Source organism: Neopsephotus bourkii, unplaced genomic scaffold, assembly GCF_033783945.1.
Source record: "Neopsephotus bourkii isolate Nb327-2 ecotype Australia unplaced genomic scaffold, CSIRO-AGI_Nbou_v1 NB_1821, whole genome shotgun sequence".
In the NCBI taxonomy this organism is placed as follows: Eukaryota; Metazoa; Chordata; class Aves; order Psittaciformes; family Psittacidae; genus Neopsephotus; species Neopsephotus bourkii.
Window position 1 is genome coordinate 111,716 of NW_026902294.1, and position 21,504 is coordinate 133,219.

General features: G+C 45.0%; 1 protein-coding gene across 3 annotated transcripts; it reads right to left on the reverse strand.

Annotated features, from left to right (window-relative positions):
- Positions 1 to 2,570: 2,570 nt before the first annotated feature.
- MAP3K14 (mitogen-activated protein kinase kinase kinase 14) lies at positions 2,571 to 19,085 on the reverse strand. Of its 3 annotated transcripts, none has more exons than XM_061343156.1 (15): positions 17,980 to 19,085; positions 17,348 to 17,417; positions 16,260 to 16,470; positions 15,521 to 16,132; positions 14,347 to 14,484; positions 12,257 to 12,386; positions 11,393 to 11,524; positions 10,885 to 10,989; positions 10,047 to 10,210; positions 9,516 to 9,666; positions 8,560 to 8,901; positions 7,305 to 7,411; positions 5,810 to 5,954; positions 5,217 to 5,317; positions 2,571 to 4,376 (listed from the first exon to the last, which is right to left on the reverse strand). In XM_061343156.1, the coding sequence occupies exons 1-15, from the start codon at positions 18,230 to 18,232 to the stop codon at positions 4,212 to 4,214; spliced, it is 2,826 nt and encodes a 941-aa protein (XP_061199140.1). In that variant the 5' UTR covers positions 18,233 to 19,085; the 3' UTR covers positions 2,571 to 4,211. The 3 variants fall into 3 exon arrangements, with proteins under 3 accessions (XP_061199140.1, XP_061199139.1, XP_061199141.1); XM_061343155.1 differs by having other exon boundaries at positions 16,260 to 16,473; positions 17,980 to 18,625; XM_061343157.1 differs by lacking the exon at positions 17,980 to 19,085 and having other exon boundaries at positions 16,260 to 16,505.
- Between the last annotated feature and the right edge of the window lie 2,419 nt (positions 19,086 to 21,504).

The following is a 21,504-nucleotide window of genomic DNA, read 5'->3' on the forward strand; positions in this document are numbered from 1 at the left end:
AGAGCTCAAGCAGTGGCTGTTTCCTGCTGTAAGTAAGATGCTAAGCGCTGGCTTGGTACCACCCGCAAGCTTGAAGGGGAGGGGAGGGAAGGGAAATGAATGTGTAACTTATAAATGACTTTAAGCCAGGAATGTAAAACGTTAACTGCTCATTTGTATACATTATTTTTATATACTGAAGGCCCATTTAATCTAAAGCAAAACTGGTAATAAAATGACTCTGAGGATAAAGCACTTGTCTGTGAGAAGAGGTGAAGTTTTACATGGAGGGGATGCTAAGATGGAGGAGGAGATGGAGAGAGGGATGCAGGAGCAGCTGCTTGCTGCTCCACTAACAAGGCGCCATCTCCTGTGTAAGGAGCTACTGCCAGAAGCAGTGACCAGTGCTCCTCTAAGTAATTTTAAGTGGAAGATGGTTCTAACCTGCCCGTGACTCAGATAGAGGTAGGAGAACTTCAAGGCTCTGCTCAGCCCTGCAGCTTCTTCCAGTACTGGCCACCTCTGGGCAGGTGGGGTTGAATGGGTTAAAACATGCAGAATAAGAGTGCTACAGGAAAACAGAAGGGAAAAGCCAGTATCTGTGGCTCTGCCAAGGGGCAGTCCCACTTCTTACCACTCAAGTGTCCCTAAGAAGGCTACTGTACCCCAGGCACCTGCACAGACACATACCCTCTCTGCTGGGCATCCTGGGCAGGAAGGTCACAGCTTCCGCCCTCCACAGCAGCAGAGAACAGCTTTAACCTGCCAAAGGGGAGACTGAGCTGAGCTCTTAGGCAGAAGCTCTTCCCTGTGAGGGTGCTGAGGCGCTGGCACAGGGTGCCCAGAGAAGCTGTGGCTGCCCCATCCCTGGCAGTGCTCAAGGCCGGGTTGGACACAGGGGCTTGGAGCAAGCTGCTCCAGTGGAAGGGGTCCCTGCCCGTGGCAGGGGTTCTAACTGGATGAGCTTTAAGGTCCCTGCCAGCCCAAACCAATCTAGGATTCCACAATTCTATGAAATCTGGTGCTTAGATTCATCAAAGTTATTGCTGACTCTCCCCACCCAGAAATGACTTCTAAACCCAAAGGTAATACACAGCAGAGTTCAATCAGACCAGGCTTCCCTTCTTAACACATGTATTACTCAGGAGCTCTCTGGGACAAGGTTTCAACCATAAGCAATGAGAATGAAGAATATTTTTGTCCAGCTTTATTTCTTTTTCCCTGTGAAAATACACGTCACAAATGTTCAAGAAATCACAGTTTTATAAAGTGTCGTTCGTTCACCACAAGCTCATTATTCCATCACCCTCACCAGTACTGCCCATCCCAAAGAGGTGATCAGCTCCATACTGCTTTCCAACAGTGATTTTTCCAGACCTTTGGAAGGAGCAACACAACAAAAGCCACCTGCTTCTGTGACTTCTACTGTTACTTGTCCTCTGTACCCTGACCTGGGGTTCTGTCCCAAAGACAACTTGTTATTATATACACTTTCAGACAAGTTTTAATGTGGATAACCAAAGGCTTCCCTGATTGTCTCCTGTCAGCATTGCACAGCCAGCCTTCATCTGGAAGCTGGACCTTTTATGCCTGTCACAGCAAAAATGACCAGTCAAATGAAGAGGGAACTGTCCTGGCAGCAGCAGAATGTTGAGATCTCAAGCTGGCAGTAAAACCATGCAAACCATGGAGCTCCTCCCGAGAGAGCCACATTCAGGACAGTAAGAAAGCACCAGTGGTTTGTGGTATTAGCCAGAGTCTTTCCCACCTGGCAGTGCCTGCTGATGCCACAGCTAGTCTTGTACAAGATGGGCGAGGTGGAAGTCTGCAGCCTCACTTTCTTGCCTGAGGTGGCAGCAACACAGGACTGGAGGTTTTGGACAAAACAAACAGGATGGAGATACTGGCTAATACTGATGTGAGGGTACAGAACACAGACGTCTCCATCTACTCAATGAAGGCACTGTGGGTTCACGAGAGTTCACTGCCCTTCCTGCATTCGTGTAGGTGGCCTGATATTAATGTTAATGCTATAGATGAAGTGTGAAACTCAGAATTCCTGGGAACAGAGGGCTGCTGCATCCTGCCCTACAGCTTGGCAGAACTTGAGTCTCACACCCATGTACGAAACAACTGTACATCGAAGCACTTTACAGTGAAAGCCATGAGATGCAGCCTTTGGGAAGGGGACAGACCCTGCTTTCATGTTTCAGATTGACACATCACCAACGACTCTTAGAAACAACCAACAGGTTTTTCTCCTCCCTGCCTCACAGGAAGCCCAGGAAGGGTGCCAGGTGTGGGGAGTTTGATCACTGCACTGAGTATGTGCTTGGGAGCTCCTGGGAGACCTGGAGGGGCATTTTGATCCTCCTGCTTAGTAGCTTATGGCATCTGAGAAACAGCAATGAAGCCAACCTACCCCCTCCCCCCCTACTCCTTCCTGGAAGACATGTGCATAGTGTGTTGTTTACTAAAAAGACTCTTCATGTGGCATTACAGATATAATCAGATGCCTATTCTGGCCAATGTATTAAGTGCTAAGAACAAAAAGTGCTATAAAAACTGTACCCAGAGTGGTGACAGGTTCCATTTTTCCTCAAGAGTTCCACTTTTTTATTAGATCACAACTTTAGTTTTTGATGAGGGATGTGACTACCAAGTTTATCGAAACCAGCCCATGCCCTGGGAGACCAAAGGAAACGAGTATCAGTTCCTAAAGGAGCATTGCTCCTCAGAAAGGGACGTCCAGGGTGTAACTTTCCCAGCTATTTCCTAAGTGAACTTCACTTGAGGAAACTGCCAACATTCCTGTCCTGTTGTACCCCCAGAGCCAGCATGGATCTGTCAGAGCCTACCTTGCTTTCTGTGAGCAGTTTCTCTGCTCAGCCTGGATGTAGATAGCCCCTGCTCAGAGGCCACTGCAGTTACAACACTCTGGAAGAGCAACAGCACCCTGTCAAGTGATTTCCAGGTGTGTAAGGGCTTTGAGCAGTCCTGAATAAATATACCCTAGCTTACACCTCCCTCTGCCTTTGTTCTGGCTTACAGGAGGCTTAGCATCACCAGCCCGTCAGAATGGGACCCATGCTGCTTCAGTACACTCATAACAATTGACACATCAGGAAAAAAACAGTTGAAAGCTTAAGGCATCCTGGGCCCAGCTGCCCACCCCACTCCATGAGCAAGTCTTGCAATAATGGCAGTGATAGGAGGACTCGTGCCAGTCCCTGAGTGCTGGTGAGGGCAGGCTGAGCTCACACCATGCACATGTGGGACACTGACCTCCCATCCTGGGGCTGAGTGGATGGATGGGGTGATAGCTGGGAGTGAGGTTTTTATAAATGCTGTAGACAAAGTCAGCCCTTGTCTGGGCTGGGGGGCCTGCCATCCCTTTCCCCTTCCAGGGGGAGCTGCCTGCATGGGACAGTCCACGATGAGTCCCAAGTCAGTGGTGGAAAGAGGATGGAGGAATACAACCCCTCCACCCTTCCCACCAAGGAATACCACACCTTCCTCCTGCCCTACCTGCCAGAGTTGGAAGCAACACAGAGGGCACCAGCTCCTAAGCCAGGGAGGAAGCCTGAAGGTGAGAGCTGCAAGCAGAGCTCTTTCTAGGAAGATAGTTCTTTTCTGATTCAAGAAGGAAGTGTCTGTGGGAAAGGATGGGAGGTGAAACCAAGAACCCAGCCAGTTACTGCTGTTGATTTTCCTCATGCAAAAGGCTTGAGGTAGAGATGATGCTACCCAAAGCCAACAGAAACACTGAGTTTTTCCTCCAGCTAGAGTGAAGATAGCCAGCTCCCCCTGGCACGATCAACTACACTGAAGACACCCAACCTCCTCCTTTGGGCAAGCCCAGCAGCTACTGGCTTCACCTCGGAGGCTGAGCAACAGGAGTTCTCATCCAATCCCCCTCTACTCCTGAAAAGCACAATCGAATTCCTCTGAAAAGCAGGAATTTCCACCCACCATTCTCAAGCTCAACCTAACACACCCAAAACAAGTAATTCCCGCTGTTCTGGGGAACACCTAAGTTCAGGACATGTCTTGGAACTGGGTCAGAACAGACAATAGAAGTGAGGCTCGAGAGCAGTGAGCTGCTGAGCCGCTATTCTACTTCAGCACAAAACACCAGCAACTGCACTTGGTGCTCCACGGCAGGGGTGGTGGTCGGAACCTTTTGCAATTCCTTCTTTCAACAAGGTAAAAACCTCCAAAACAGGAACAGCTCATGGCCTGTTCTCCAGTTGACCATGCTTGACTCGCCATGTCCAGCTGACACTGCAGTCAGGTGCAAGGGTGCACTGCAGCTCAATACCAGAGTCGGGGACCTCCATATTGTAGTGAACTGGCTGGCCTTCTTTAGTAACCAGACTGAAAGCAGGGACTGGTATCTGTGAAACAGAACAGACAGATTTGAGTGGTATTTCAAGTCTCTTTCAGAACATGATATCCCTCTACCAAACACAGCAAAGAACTTCCCAATCAAAAAAAACCCCAAAACTTCCTGGAGAAAGGCCTGTTCTTGGCAGGAACATCCAAACGTTCTCTCCTAAGAAAGTATCTCAGAAACTGGACTAGGTAGCATTCATTCACCCCACACCAAATTGTCTCACATAAGTTTCTGACCAGTGCTGGTGGTTCCTGAACTGCCTATGCTCGGGCACGGTGAATTCCTCTGCAGGCTCTGTGATGTCCAAGAGAACAATGTATGCCAAAGACAATCAGCACCACTGAAACATTTTCTGGACTTCTGCAACCTCTTTGTTTAGAGACGTTCACCACATTTTGCACTCAGATAAGTCACAGTCCCACAAACACTTAGAGGTTCTTTCAGGGACTGCCAAAGAGGCCAACAGTGAGGTTCACTGTAGTCTGCCAATATCTCCTCCTACCTAACAAGTTAGAAGCATCACAGCCAAACACAGCCCATCTCCCTTAGCTGATATTATTGCTCTTGATGAAAAAGTCATATAGTGATTCTTCTACAGGGAGAGGGGAAAGAATTTATCTTTACAGTCGAGGACTATAAGCTGCAGCACAGGTACCTTCTGAGATGGAGATCACTGTGGTCCCTCTGACAATTAGCAACTGTTTGTGATTCAGAAAACACCTTTGGGAATCACATTCCTAACAGCAGCACTGAAATTACACTACTAAATGTGTCATTAGGGTCCTCAAATGGACTTCAGGGTCACTGTTTAAAGGCATTATGAATCTGCGTTGGGTCTCACCTGGCTGCTTATCCCAGTGGCAATGTCTCCCACCTTTGTCCTGTGGAAATCCCTGATGTGTAAATTTTCTCCACTTAGCAACTGGATCTGGATTTTCACTCCTGAAACGTGCAAGAGAAGTCATTAACTTCTGTAGGCATAATGACTTCTCAGTCCAACACAGAAAACTTGACTAGCAAGGCACACATATCAAAACTCAGTTTTGTCTTTAAGCGTTTAATTTAGGTAGGTCTTCTGCTGAGCATGGAGTCTTGCTGAAGACAGCAGTGACTCACAGGGCAGGGCTGGATTTAGCAAGAAAGCAGCTGAAGAGATGTATTGATTCACACAACATGCCCTCAAAAGTACTTTCTAGACATTTATGGTTATAAAACACATTCTTGCACATGGCAGCTGCACAAGGCAGGGCATACAAAGCTGAGACAGGAACTTTTCTGGCTTTTCTTAGACTATACAGACTCAAGTGCCTTCCACCCATTCATCACTGGGGCAGAGCTGGCCTCCAACTGAAGGATAAGAAGCGCTCCAAGACCCCAGACCCTCTAGACACTGAGGAAGTTCTCCCTGATCAAAACGTAGCACTTGAGACTCACCATTGAAATAGCTGGGAGTGTCTGTGTGCCGACTGCGGCTCCACAGGTTATTCCAGCTGAAGCTCTGTCCATCTGCCTGGCTGTTCCAGGAATGAATCCCAGAGCTCATAGTGTCCCTCAAGCTGTGACAGGCCTTTATGGAGTTCTGCAGAAGTAAGCATAAGTTTGGCAAAGGCTCCTAAAGAAAATGAGTTTGTATGAGATAAACGTTAAAATCACCTCAGGAAGAAAAAAAGTAGGAATCCACAGGGATCTAAGGCCAGGCCTTGAGTTAGTCAACATTTACGTGCCATGTGGAAAAGGACATGAAGAGCAATGAAACATTTTGCAGACATACTAAGATATACTCGATAGGCAAATCAATAACCAGTGGAAGAGTTGGATGAGAAAACAGGGGTTTAGCTCACTGAATGACAGAATGAAGTGTGAGATAGATTTCTAATGTCAGTAAGTGCCAAGTAACACACAGGAAGAATAGTGAACTGTACATAAACAACTCTGGATCCTACACTGCTAGACAACTTGGAAAAGTCTGTATTACCCTCAAGTCACCAGAGGTCAATCTGACATCATCAGCAGAGTGTGAGTACCAGAAAAAAGTCGAATTAAATATTGGGGTTGGGTATTTGGGGGAAAATAAAACCAAACACAGAATCAAAGCAAGCCAGAGTCACATCCCAGCTGCACACAGCATGCTGTGTCAAAGCTGAACTACTGGACATGACTCTGCTCAATCCTCCTCAAAAAGCATTAGAAAGCTGAGAAGAGGAACAGAAATAGGAGACAGATATGGTCACAGGCAGAAATGACTCCTGTAGATGGCAGGCTACACAACTGTGGACTCTGCCTTTGAAAACAATGACTGAAGGGCTTAGGTCCTTCCCTGGACCTTATTCAGTGTTCCTCTGGTATTCCCTACCTTATGAACACCAGAGATAGAGCAAACAAAAGCAATTACACTTAGTATTTAAGTAACTTTGATTATGTAAGTCACCAGTATGAATGGGTTAAAAGAAGTTTATGAAGAACAGAACAGATCCCTAGGCTGGAAATGAATACCCAGGATCAGGGTCCCTGTTCATCTGCCCTATTCTTCTGGTCTTACCCCCTAAACATCCTTGGACCCTGGACTGCACAGCTATCTGGTCCAAGTTCATCACTGCTTCTTCAGTTCCCTATTTCTGCATAGAGAGGGTCAAAGCTCCTGAGATCTTTCCATATCCACACACTCAACACTTCCTGTTGAAGGAACAGCACAGGAGAACAACTGGAGGAAAGGGATCCATGCTGAACAGTAAACCAGTGGAACAACCACAATCCTAAACACCCAATTGTCCAAGGACAAAGGTTTCTTCCCAAGGCACTCTACAGCAAATTCGGTGTCAAAAAGCAGCAACAAACATGAGAAACTCAGATGTGTACTGGTCAGAGCTCCCCGTAAACCAGAGATGGTTACCCTGCCACCCCAGCCCCCTTAGCATCCACCTACACACACCTTCTCACTGGCATCTGACACAAACGGGCTGTCAATGCTGAGACATGAAAGCATTTGTTCTTGCTCTTCCAGAGAGTAAGGTTGTGAAAGGCTGTCCAAAAACAGTTCTGCAAGCAAAAGGAAAGAGGAAGAAGACATTTCTATTGTTTCCTTTCCTGCCTCCCTCCTCTAATTAAAATTACTGCAATTACTACCCAAAGCTTCTTCAGCATTATTTAATGAATGTTGATACTGGTGTTCACAAAATACATGGCACACAATTCCTCTGCTAAGCAGAGGCTATGGCCACCACTGTGGAAACTGAGCCAGAAAGGAAAAATGAATTGTGCCAACGACTTGCAAAACGAAACAGAGGCAGCACTAGTGCCAAGGATTTCCTATTTCTTGCCTATTATGTTACTTATGAATCTTCACTCTAGATTCATCCACATTATACCCAAAGAAAGGTCAAACTTCTGTATTCAACTCCTGTGATAACTTGCACAGATAATATCCAGACCTTACAAGGCTACTGAAGATCCAAAGCCATTTGAGACAAAAGCCAATCCTCGGCAATCCCCTAGAATGCCATTCCTCAGGTCCATGACAAGTTACATTTCAAGACACTTTTTTCCTATCTTGAAGTTTTCAATTAATTTCCAAAGACTAGAAAACATGGAATTAAAAAAATGAAAAGGTTGAGTCACACTGGCGCAATGGAACCGGAATGTTCCTTCCCTCATTTCCAAACTGCAGGTTTTCCAGTTCTGGTTTGCTGCTGGTAATCAAATTCATTGGCTGGTGGCTCTAAGTTTTCCAGTGCAACAAAACAGTTGCAGACTGATTTTAACTATACTACTTCATTTGACATCTCCCATCCAATAGGTTTATCCTTTTATCAAAAGAATAATGTTTGGAAACCTAAAATTTCAGATGGAGTTGGAATGCAGACCCCACTTAGATGGTGCACAAAAGCACAAGTCTGACACTGGTGGTTTTCTGAGGTTCTTGCACCTCTCACAGAAGTTCCCCTCACTGTTCAGAGAGTAGAAGGAAATCCTGATCACTACCTTTGTGGCATATTTAACTGGTTAAGAACTACTAACTTTGGGTGCTTCAACGGAAGGCTGAGCAACCTGTGTAATGAGAGAGGAATTATGACCAAAAATGACATTCAAGCTCAAACCCCAGAAATAACTGTCAAGAGGCCAATAAAAAGCAGCTGTATTTTGATCATGCTAAAAAAGCTGAACTCCCTCCCTAGCCCATTGCTTACCTATTTCTAGCTGCTGAAGCTCTTGCTCTGAAATGGTTGTTGCTCTCTCCACATGGCTGCAGCTCTTCAGGGGGAGAGGAGCTGAGGCAAGAGGCAGAGGATCCCAGGCCTCAGGTGTTCCTATGCACACATTCCAAGGTGTTCCCTCAACCTCCTCCGTTTGCTCCAGAGATGGTGGTGGTAGGACACAAGAAACTTTGACTGCCAATCTTGGGTCAGAACCAGTCTCAGAAACCGAGCTCACTGTAGGGGACAGGGATGTCTGGGGAGTGTTTTCTTTGTTCAGAGATAAATGCCTAGGCTCCCTGTATTCACCTCTCCAGGGGCTTGTCACACCTCCCACTGCAAAAAGCAAAAAAGCACACAAACATTATAAACTAAAGACAAAACAAAAGAGGTAAACGTTTTCCTTTACATGAAGAGTTTCTGAACTGCATCGTGCTGTAAAATATGCAGTGTCTTCAAAAGACAAAACCAAACCACCTCTACAAATTCTTGCTGTATTACAGAACCTTACAGCAGGATTAACTTGAAATAAACGATGGATAGTCTTAGAGGCAAGACCAGAGCACAAGTAGGAGTTACAGTTCAGGATGCAATAAACCCCTGCTTTCAGTTTTGCTTCATACCAGGCTCCAGCTCAGTGGGTGATACTTCAGCTGAACATGAGCCCAGCCACAGCACACACCTTAATAAACCCACATGGAGCAGAATATTGGCTGCTTCAAGCAGAGAAGCAAGAGCAGGTGACAGCACACAGGGAATTTTGGGTGAGAAACACCTGGCTGTGGGCAAAAGCCATGAACCCCAAAATATCCATCAATGCTGAAGCCTGTGCAAATGATATCCTGAACAGTAAAACACACTGACATTTTCCATAGGGCCACTCTGACATAACTAGCAACTGGCTACTGTACCAGTGTGGATAAGAAGCTTTAGATACAGGACATTTCTACCTTCTTCAAGTGCGATACTGGTTTTTGTTTTCAGTTCAGATGCAGATGCTCTCTGAACAGGCTCTTTCTCCAGGCCCATTTTAATAATCTCAGCAGTGAGAGGGTTGCAGGAAGGCGGAATTTCCCTCAGAGGAGGTGGCTCTTTAGCTATCTGTGTAACAAACAGGAAGTGAAAGAGGTTAGACCAGAGAAGCTTTGTTTGATTTCAGAAAGGTTCTTCCCACCCTGAAAGCATTTCCAACTGAAATGACAGCATTAAACAAGAGATCTGAGCAGTAAGTTTATTATAGGTGAATGGCTAAAAAGTCAACCCAAGTCATGAGCAGGATATGAAAGAAACAGCCCTAGCATGTGTAATACCCAACAGTTGAAGAAGCGTTAGAAATTATCAGCTTTCAAAGCAAGGTTGGCATCGTTTAGATGCCCAGCTGGCTCTCAGCCAGCCTTCCTGAAACAACAGCTCTCTACCTACATATCATGAGAATCTGCAAGCATATGTACCTGTTACTGAAGATAACTTGGGTCACTTACCTTTAGACAGAGTGGGTGATTGTAATACTGGGTCCAAGGGTGGCACCCATTAAGCATATGCAGCATCATACAGCAACTGCTCCAGACATCCACTTTGGAATCACACCGCTTTCCCATGACCACCTCCGGAGCCATATGAGTCTCTGTGCCAGGCACATAGTTCCCTAAAACAATTCAAATGAAACTCACTGCATGGAAACTAGAGAATTGGTCTAATGCAACTGCTGGGAAGCCTAAGGCAGCCTCCTTGTCTTTCCAGTTAAAATGAGAAATAAGTCATCTTAACCCTAAAAGAAGTGCTGTGTGCTCTTATAAGCTTATAGGCTACATTTCCGTATCAGTCCTATCCCTTACACACAGAATAGGTATTAATTTCCCCTTCCAAGCCAATCTGGGAGGGGAAACATGATGCTTTACTGGTGTAAGAAAACATCCTTCTCTTTCAAGGGCTGCATTAAGCAGCACTGTAAAGCTTAACTGCCCAAAAATCAGCAAGGAATTTTGCTTTAGGATCCTTCCCCAGCTGTTCAGTGAGGTTACATCACAAGTCAGAGTTAGATTTTTAAGTTTCAGTGTGGCCTCTTGAAGCGACAGAACACAGCACACAGTATGCTGACAAAACCCCACAACAGATTTCTAGACTGGCAGATAAGGACCATCTTCCAACCCTGAAGTTCATTTTAGCTGTCAGTGGGATACATTGCAGTAAGATCAAGGAATGTGACACCATGAGCAAAACTAAGTCTGGAAAATACAGCTGCTTGCAAATGTAAATGTTCAAAGAAGAAAGAATGAGTCAGCAGAGCAATTCTTTACAATCACAGCAGAAAATCCTTACCTGTGACCAAGCACTTTCCCAGGCCATCTGGATGGAGGTGAGCGGAGTGGCCAAAGTCGCACAGAAGAGCCCTGCTTCCATCATCAGACAAGAGCACATTTTCCGCTGGCAAGAGAAGCTTTGAATTAGTCTCCTTTGTATTATGGTCACTGAGATGGGAAAAAAAGCACAAAAGCCCACAGAAGTACAGGGTTTTTAGCCTTAACCAAAGTCTGTTACTCCTAGGAAGCACCACTGTCTTAAGCAAGTACACAGCTATAATTATCTGCCCTGGAAATCCTACCCAGTGGTGGGCAGCCTGGGCAAACAGCCTGTCAGACCCACTGGATGATAGAAAGAGGTGACAAATATGGTATGTTCAGCTGTTTAGAACCAAGTTAAGCTCTGGCCTCAAATGTAGAGCTGAAAAACTGGTAAATAACCTTTAGCCACACAGAAATCTAACCTCTAAGCAGTTTGCCTCTAACAAGAAATAGGGAAGAACAGGGTACCTTAAGTACCAGCCTACCTTTTACATCTCCATGGAGAATGTTTTGAGCATGAAGATACTCCAAGCCTTCTAATGCCTGGCCCAAATAACTGAGGGCTCTGTCCTCTGGCAGACAGCCACTCTGTTTAATTAGCTGACCTAGTGAGCCACCTAGAAAGGAATCCAGAGAGTCCATGTTAGCTTATCTTTAAATTCTTCCCAGCATCATCAGCACTCCTCATGGTTTCTGATGAAGAAAGAAGAACTGTCAGGTCTGACAGCCCCTATCTTCTACACTTGGGCCTGCTCCTTTTAGTTATTCCCAGAGTTCTTACTGCCCACAGAAACTGGCCTCTTCCATGGAGCCTTTTGCTTAGCGTCAGTTTAATGGTGTTGCTTTGTATCGAAAGCAACTACTCTGTGAGCAGATCAGACATTTCTAGGTGCCTCTGATCACCAGCCAGTTCTTCACAGGCTCTATTTTCCATGGTCCTTGTTAGAAAAAGAGGATCAGGCAACAGCAGCACTGAGGTTTGCTTATACAGAATCCCCTTTTCCAGTACAATGTGCTTTACATGGTGCCATGCAAACAAACATGAACGCAAGAACCAGCACCTGCGATGTGTTTCAGTGAGAACTTGCAGCTGCTGGTCAAGGGATGCACATCTTGTACTGCAGTGAGGCAGGACTGGGAATTTTTCTCCCTCCAGAAAGACCAATGCCACATACCAGCAAGGATTACACTATACCTATCCCAATTTTATTCAGGAATGAACACTAGGGATACTCTGGGTACATCAAAGAATTAACAGATTTAAAACTGGGGCAGAAAGAAGGGGAGAACAATGTCTGCTGCATTCAGTGGTTACAATGGGACTTCCACTGTGGTTGCTCCTTTCTTACCCTCCATCAGCTTCATGAAGATGGTCACCCATGGTCCTTCCTTCACAGCTCCATACAAGGGGACAACTTTAGGACTTGTTACTGCAGCACATGTTGTTAGCTCCTCTGCACGGAAGTGTTCAACTTGTACCTACAAAAACAAAGAAGCAGCACTGAACAGATTCTGTGTTGAATCCCAACTGAGCTGTCCCTCAGATGCTCGAGTCAGAGTGTCCTGCACTGTCCAAGAACAGAGGCAGAAGGATGACCTTCATTAACGGAAATCAGTGGCTACAACAATATGTGGGAACACTCAGAATGATTCTGAACAAGGACAATGCAAGTCCCTAAATCCTCAGCATCTGAGTGAAGATTTGTCAGAAAAGATGCCAGGTTACAATACCTTCAGCTTGTAGCTGGTAACTTCAGAAGGTAATTTCTGTCTCAGTTCAAAAGACAATACTGACAACTGCAGCACTCTGCTTTCATGAAAGAGGAAAAAATATTAAGGATAGTGCAATACTTGGCAAATATAAACCTCCCCCAAACCAGGAGGGAGTCTGAAATATGGCCACAAGCAGTGATCCACACTATCACCTTTTCAGCCTGCACAGAAAAATGGTTAAAGAAAAACTCTAGTCGCTAAGTTTACCAAAACAAAATAAATCAAAAATTTGCTAAAACCCAGAAGGAAAACATGAGCCTGTTCCCAACGGAACTATAATTCTGTTGGGGAAAGGATGGATCACATTTCCTGTCAGCAATCCAGCTCTAGCTAGTTTTCTTTAATCTGGAGAGCAGGTGCTTATAACACCAAGAATGGTGAAAGAAGGTCAGGTAGTCCCCTTCTAAAAGAGGCTCATAGTAGGAACTGAAGATAGCTGCTCCATTAAAATAAAACCACTCCTCATTACTGAAAACACAGGTATTTCTCCTAAGAATGTATTTGGAAAAATAGATAAGAAATATAAGTAGTTACATCCTGTCAGAAAACAAGCTGGTCATGTTGCCACAAAACCCCACATCTAAAACACGAGGATGCAGAATATGAAATAAATAGGTATGCTTTAAATGTGTTTGCTTCTATACAGTTGGCAAATGAAATGGTTAAAATACTGGAAAAGCTGGCTTCGTCTTGCCACTTCTACCTTTCCACATGCAATGCAGCAAGCTGAGCCCAGATGCAAGCAAGAAAAAGCAAACATTTTAAACTGAAAAACTCAAGTTCCGATTCTTTTTGCATTTAACATTTTCGTACTAGAGACAAACACTTCCAACACCTCTTGAAGTTTTCTACTGGAGTAATGTGAGAACCATCAGGTCACAGAAGTGGTGAAACTATTCAAGTGTTAAGTTCAAACCGAGTAGTTTACTTTCTCATCATCTACTTGCATTATCACTCTGCCTTCACCTCTGAGGCACTCCATGGATGCCTACAAACCAATACCCTGACTACAGTTATGTTCCATATGCTTCGCACATGGTAGGACAATTGCATATCTTGGTGCACAATAGATTTATTATACCAACTTTTGGAAAAATACACATCTTCTGCTGCATCTAGAACAGAATCACCTCATTATAATATGCAGTATTGCATATGACACTTAGTGAACAGATGAAAGCTCTCTCAAATTTAAGTGCCTACCAACTGCCTTATTTTGTCCTACTTTATCCCTTTTTCAACAAAAAAGTACCTGCCATGTCACCATTTACACTAGACATGTTTTTAGATGGGAACAGCTAGATAAGCAAACAGCTCCCACAGCTGATTCTCCCCCCCAGTCACTAGGAACACACTTCCAATTTTTCTGAAAGCTGGACTCTCTTGGCATGTCTCAGCACACAACCCCATATCTCCTGCAGCACACTCTGAAGGCCAAATGAACCATTTCTGGCTGCCAAGCTTGACCCCCACCCTGTGCACATACAAGCTCTCCAACTGCTGCTTCTCTCCACACCATCAGTTTTAACTTGGACAGAACCACAGCAGCATTTCACAGTGACTGTATAATAAACTACCTTCAGTCTATGCCAGCTGGAAGGAGAAGATGTTTTCTCCACAAGCCTTCTTGTGTCAGGACCCCCCCTGCTTTCTCACGCATAATTACCTTTTTGGCAGCACACTGAAAGCCTGTCTGTTTGTCCTCTATTTTATACACTTCTCCAAAAGAGCCAATGCCCAAAGAACCATGACATTTGGTCCAATGAACCTCTTCTCGGTACTCATAATCCACTGGCTTTAGTCTCTGGAAATCAGAAATCAAGATGATTTAGTTTCTGAAAATCAGAAAACAAGATGAAGCAAGGAAAGGAACAGTTCAATCCTGATGGTCCACAAAGACCAACATTCTCAGGAGAAGATACAACTGCACCTCTTAAAAAATCCCTGTCAAAATTACTTCTGTCACGGGCTTGAGATGAGATAGGAGAAACTATTTGATTTCTGTGGGCTGTCTGATTTAAATGAGTCCACACCATTAATGTAAAGAAAGCCCACCAGTATCTGGACAGCTTTGAAGGGCCAAACTATTCCCTTCACATGCAGGACATAACTACAAAGCTAAATCCAATGAGCAAAACAAGATTGACTAAACGTACACATCTGTGTGTGAGCTAAACCTTTTTTATAGCCAGTAGACTGAGATCATGCCTTAGGTCTCAGTGTGAGTGACACCCTGAACTTCACTGACAATACTGACAGGGTGTCACTGATTGCAAAGAGACCTCTAAGAGGAGTTGAAGGTGCCAAGACAGAACTGAATTCAGAAGAAATAAATAATGCCTCTAAGATTTACATGCATGTGATAGGCACAAGCCCTGCGCTTGGAAAGGGACAGCAGGTGAGTTGCTGGCTTCCTGCCACAGTCAACAGACATGCTTTTTACACCTTTACAATCTCCATGTCCCCGGTTTCTGTCTGTGTGACAGTCCAGGTTACCTATAGTCAATGAAATATTGCAGCCTGTTCACCTGAATAGATCAGGTTCTTTCACAGAGAAACAGAGAAGACCTCTCTGAAGACTAAGCACAGAAACACTTCCATAGACAAGCATGAATATTTTGTGAATGAGCAAACAAATTAGGGCCACCAGTCTAAGACAGGGCTTTATATCCTTCAAAAACCAGAAGCACATCTTTAACTGGCAGTTCTCCACCATCTCAAGAACCATTCAGAAAACTCAGTATTGTTACAGAAGCTAGCACATGGATGCAGACTCTCTCCCTTCTGAAACCCAGGAGAAGCTCTGCCTTCCACCACACTAGTGTGTAGGGTCAGATCACCTCAGTAAGTAGCACGCCTTCATTTTCATCTGCTTCATGAAGTTGTTCCTTCAGGTCCAGACCACCTCCTCTCCACGTCTTGGCTAGGCTGGCTAAATTCTGTGGTTCACCAAGACTCACGCTCCCCTTCAAGGCATCCACCAAGTATTCCTCCACAGAAATCTTGTCTGAGCTGGTTTTCATGGACTGGTTGATGCATTTGGAGAAACTATATTCTAAGTTTAGGCCAGATAGTTGATGCTCACCGTCTTGATAGTTGAGATCACCATGAAAGTATGTCTCCAGAGCATTATATTTCATGGCATGGAGAGAACTGTCCAGATGTGGGAAGTGAGGGGGTATTAGGTTGTAGGGAAAAGGATGAAGTGTTTCAGGCTGTGGAACACTGTCCCTCTGATAGTGCCGTTTCCAAACATGATTAAGACACTGAATAGGGCTAATCAACTTGTGCAGTTCTGCTTTGTACTGGCTCCTTGCAGCGTGGAGTTTGCCTGTAGACAGAACTTTCTCAGGTTTCTCAAAAGACAACGGATCATAGCGCATAGAGTCCTTGTTAAATTCTGAAACCCAAAAACTGTTTCTGTAAAGAAGATTTTGGTGTGATTCATCCTCCTAGAAAATAAAACCAAACAACAGAGCTGAGCAGGAACCTCAATACAGCCACCCAAAATTCAACTAAGACCTGCTAGGAACTTGCAGGGGTCTCAACAGTACAAAAGGAAGGCTTAAGGATTCTCACCTGGACAGGAATTGGAGTGCAGCTCTCTTGCTCTGGAGTCCTGGGACCTCGCTTGCCAGCAGCCACTGTTTGTATTTTCAGCTTGGATCTTTTCTTGTGACGTTTCCTTCTCGTCTTCCCACGCTGCCTCCCCCTCCAGCAGGTAGGTGCCATCTTTCCTTCCCTTGCATGGGCCACATTGTTAGGGATTTGATCAAGACTGTCTGAGCGGCTACTGGAAACCAAAAGGCATGAAGGCTCTTAGATCTGATGGTGAAAGTACACCTCCAGTTAATAACTCTGACCCACAGAACAAGAATTAGCAATTCTGCCTTCTGAGATTTAAAGAATAGAGAGCTAGAACATCACATTTTGCCTTCTAATATCCCAGTCAGCCACTCAAGAGTGCTGGAGCATCTTAAGAAAGCTCCAGTATGTGCCCCAACAGCACAAGCTCTCCCTGAAGAAGTGGCTCGCTCCCACAAATGCAAGTTCCAGGCCACCATTTTTCCATCACAACTTTTACTCCCCCTTTACCACTTCTAGCTTCTCTTCACAACTCTATTTCTGATGCTGTCATTAAACAAAGGTTCTTTTCTCAGCCCCTTTTATTTACCCTCCCCAGAAGCAGTTCCTTTTTCTCAGGACTACTTCTGGCAGCAGCCCAAGTTTCCCACAGCTCTCAAAGACAATGGTGTAACCTGGTTCCAAAAGCACCGGGACAGTTCAGTTAAAGACTGAGAATTTTCCCTTGGGTCCTTCAATTTCAAGCCCATGAACCTCAAAAAAAAAAAATCACTCAGTCACTTCAAAACACATCTGACCACCCAGAAATAGAGGTAGAAGACTACAAGGGCCAGTAAACCAGCAAGCATTGACAATAAGACACTGCAAAGCTTGTGCTTAAACTTATGCTTTCTCCTACCACAAAAAGGTTTTGAGGAAGGTGTTTAGGAAAGATACCCTCTTCCTGAGCCTCAGAGAGAAAAGCTCATTCAAACAAAGTGCTTTTGGAAAGACATACTGTAAGCACACATTGCTGGCATGATTTGAAACCAGTCAGCGAACACAGCAGTAAAACTGGGTATTCATGTTAAGAGGTCTCTCACCTGTAACGCTTACTATGAGCAATAAAGGATCTCTCTGATAAAGTGGGGCTGAACTCCTGACTGTTTTCACCTGTGTGAAAGAAAACAGGATCATTGTGTCTTCAATGCCAGGCAAAGTCTCCTAGTAACAACTGCACTAAGAAACAATCCTACCAACTTGCTAAATCAGTGCTCCAGACAAATCACCACAGAGTCATGCCACACCATCAACACTACATCCTTCCTCCCCCAGCACTGTTTAGCTTCCCAGCAGTGTGATCTCCTGATCCTTCAACTCTTTCCCACCTGACAGTTTTGTTTTTCTTCTTTTCCCCCCCCCCTTTTTTAAAACACCTCTCAGAAGTCAGCCAAGGACAGATGACCCAGCAGGACACTGACGTATACTCAAAGTAGCTTGGTGCAGTGGCCTCACACTACTCTGTTATTTATGTTTTATTAAGTGGACGCTATCACATTATTAGGAGATTTCATGAGCTTCCTAAATAGAGACTGGGATGTGTCACCTACTCCACCCTACTTGGGATTACAAATAGACTTCATCTCAGCTCTCCAAGAGTGCAAAGTGAGTGAAATCTCATATTGCATTACACATTCCTTTTCCTCAATGAAGAGCAGACTGCCCTCCTACTTACATTCTGCTTGGGCAATAATAGAAATTGATGCACATCCTCCTCCTGTTTCTTCTTTTGCTGTTCCTTTGGTGATTACATCATTCAGGATTTTCCACTGACTGTGGAAGATGACCTTCTTTGACTCTTCTACTTTGCAAACACTGCTCTGCTTTTCACTCACTGTCTCATTCAGCCCCTTGGTAGCCATGAGCTCCTTCTTGTGCTTGATGGCTGGATCAGGAGCTCCCTGGCACGTAATTCCCATCACTGCCATTTCCTAGGTTCAGAGTCACTGAAGCAGAACAGAAAAAGCAGAGAAAAACACTTGTCAAAGACACTTCACGGGCAGAAGCAGCTTCAAGTTCACAAGAAGCAGGAGGCTGCTGAAGGTATCAGATCACTAAGTAAGTTAAACCAAATCAAGAACCTACCCAACCTCTGAGCATGGCGCTGAGAAAGAACCCAAGACTGCCAGCTGCCCATCCCCAACTGCATCACTGGAGAGCTGAATAATCAACATTATTCTCAGCACTAAAAATGAGACCACACAGGTTTCAAAGGAAAATTTATTTCTTGGTATATTCTCTCAGTTAAATACAAACAGTGAAACCACAGGAAAGAGGGAACCCCTGTGTCACAGAACAGGAAGAATATTCCCACCAAAAATAAAGAAAAAAAAGGACATGAAAGATTTTCTCCCAGAGTGCACCCAGGAGAAATTACATTGTGCTCTCACATCACACAAAATGGCCATCAAATCCTGTTCATTGCTTTCTTCCTTGTACTTAGTCACCCTCAAATCCTTTTCTCAGTTCTCCTTCCAATGAAACCAGGCTAGACAAGCAGCCTGCCCGTACATAGCTCCTCCCTCCCTTTGCTTCCTTCCCCTTAATCGCCAATAGCTTTTGAAATCCTTGGTCAAGCCCAACAAAAGCAGAGCTCTTATAGTGCACAGGATTAATGCAAGTTGGTGCTGGCTGGAGGACAGGGCTGGTGCTGGAACAGAGGATCGCTCCTCCTGGCAGCAGCTGGCGAGTCAGTCAGCACGGGCTGCTGAGCATTGAGCAGAGATGTACCTCCAAACAAGTCCCTGCACATGCCAAATCTTGGCCAACTGGCACCACAGAGGAAGGTGGAAGGGAGCCAGAAATGGAAAAAGAAAAGCATAAAGAAGCATGGAAGTAAGATACTGTGGGATATTGTGGGTGAAATGCAGGAACATGGAGAGTTCAGTTCCCTACAGCCACACTAAACATGAGCCCACAGGACGTATGACTTTGGTTTAGCCCCTGAGCTCCTCACCTCTGACTCTAGACAAGTTAAATCCGTTGTTTTCTTTTAAACCAGAATATGCTCTGTTGGCCTTTACCTGCAGAGGTCACTTCCCTGAGCCAGTGCTCCCACAGCTCAGGTGCAAGATCTCACAATGAACTTTTCCACCATTAAACACCCACAAAAACTCAGCAAGCTCAGTAAACACGCACAGGTGTTAAGCACCACAAGCACAGTGTAAGGCAAGGAGCAGGGACATTTGAACTGAGGCCAGCAAAGCCAAGATCTCAGATCTATTACAGGAGCACATCTTTGAGGCTCATCAGTTTAAATCTGCACCAGGGATTTTCCTCTTCCTTTTTTCCCCTCTGCTTTGAACAGCTGCCTGGGGCAACAGGATACTGACTCCAACAGGCTCCTGGCAACATAGATCAGGCAGGAAAACGACTAAACCAGTGGGTGCTCCATAAAGGACCCCCAAGAAAATGGGAAGGGAGCTGTTTGAGAGACAAGTGCCTGAACCTTGGTGTGATGGATAAATGAGTCACCTAACAACCTGGCAGGTAGACAACGAAAGTCAACAATGACCACATTCATTCTCCAGAGAACAGCTGCTGTGCAAAAGAAGTGCTGATGACAGTATCCCACTCATTACACCCATCCCACTCCCTCTCCTCTACAGAAATTATGTCAAATCTCAGTGCTGTAAAATAATCCCTTGGAGCAGCAGAAAGAAAGCCTGCCAGATGACTAACCCAAGCCACCAGTGACCAAACTGACAAGTTGGGAGCTATTTTTATACTCACTCTCTCCTGATTTGCATTAACTCTGTCTCTCCTTGCCCTCCCTTCCCCTTCAAGGACCTTCAAGGTCTGCAGCACAAACCCATCCCCATCGCCAAAGAACACATAATTCTAACAGTCACTCCTCAGCTTAGTTAAAAGACAACAGAGGGAGAAGGGAAGAAGCAAAACTGTGTGTCCTTGGTCACCCTCTGAAATGGAAGAGTAACAAGGAAACTTTACTGAGATTAAAGTCAACAAAGCACATACCTCACTTGCTGACTGAAATAAAAAAAAGAGGTAGCTATTGTAAGCAACGTCCTCTAACAGAGCAGGCACCAGCACTCAGACAGTTTAATGTGTGACTCAGGTATACAAGGCTGTGTAGGCGCAGAAGCTGTATGCCCAGCCCAGTTTAACTGTTGCTGCACAATTTTCAGGTCCTTAGAAGAATCAAAACCCCAGCTATTTTTATGGCACACACAACAAAGTATAATTGGCAGATTAAAAGCAATGATCAGGACCTTGTGATCAGTTTGGAAGCCTCACTTCCCTTGAAGCTATGTATTCAGAACTGACGAGGGCAGACTCAGTGCAATACACTTGGAGGGGTGGCACAAAGTGTTCGTAAGCCCCATTAATCTGGATGCAGGCACTTGGTCTCTCAGGCCCAGGCTCTGTGTTCAGCCGTCCTCAGGGAAGCTCTAGATGAAAGGGAGCCTTAGGAGCAGTGAATGGGTACCTGATGTTCCACAGCAAGACCACTAAGAACAGGATTTACTGACATAAGACACGTTGGAGCTGCGGTTTCAGCTGCCTATTTACTTGCCACCACTCCAGGACGAGCATAGCTTCCTGTACAGACACAAGTTATGTATGTGCAACATAGCTTCAAGTTCTTGAGCTGGAGGGGGGATGTTTCATACCCCAAACTGCTTCTCTGGTTTTCAAAACCTCTTCCTCATCCACATCTCTTAGATCCAACTGTAATTCTTGATTTCAATATCCCTGACTTTCTTCCTTCTGTAGATGTGTGTATGGGCTAATTATTTTCAAGGAGAAAAGGGGAAGATGGGTAATGACGCAGTGGATAAAAGTGAATACTACACACCCAACCCACAATGGGTCTTTGCTAGCAGCAGCAAAGACTACTTGCTCCTTATCTTCACAAAGGTTTGACACTCACCTCTGGTTAACTGATGTCAGTCCTCACTGTTGTAAAAAAGAAAGTGAGTTTTTACAGAATGAAAGCCAAGCACCTTCTTAGTTGTCTGTGGAGGCAGGGGCAACTCTTCCCTCAAACAAGGCCTGTGAGAAGCTAACCTACTAGATAAAATTATCTGAGACTTGTAGGGAGTCAGAATTCAGAAAACACTCAAATCTGGTTAATGAAGAGATAACCACGTGCTTTCTACTCCTTTAAAGCCTCTTCCTCCCTCCCTTCTCTAAACAAATCCCTCTTCACCCTCTTGAGCTCTTCCATCTCAACTGG

Coding starts and splice junctions, on each gene's coding strand:
- MAP3K14 (XM_061343155.1), bottom strand. CDS start 18,232: ATGGCAGTGATGGGAATTACGTGCCAGGGAGCTCCTGATCCAGCCATC. Junction 8,902..9,515: donor CAGTATCGCACTTGAAGAAG/GTAGAAATGTCC, acceptor TGCTTTTTGCAG/TGGGAGGTGTGACAAGCCCC. Junction 7,412..8,559: donor GCTTCAGCAGCTAGAAATAG/GTAAGCAATGGG, acceptor TTTTGCTTGCAG/AACTGTTTTTGGACAGCCTT.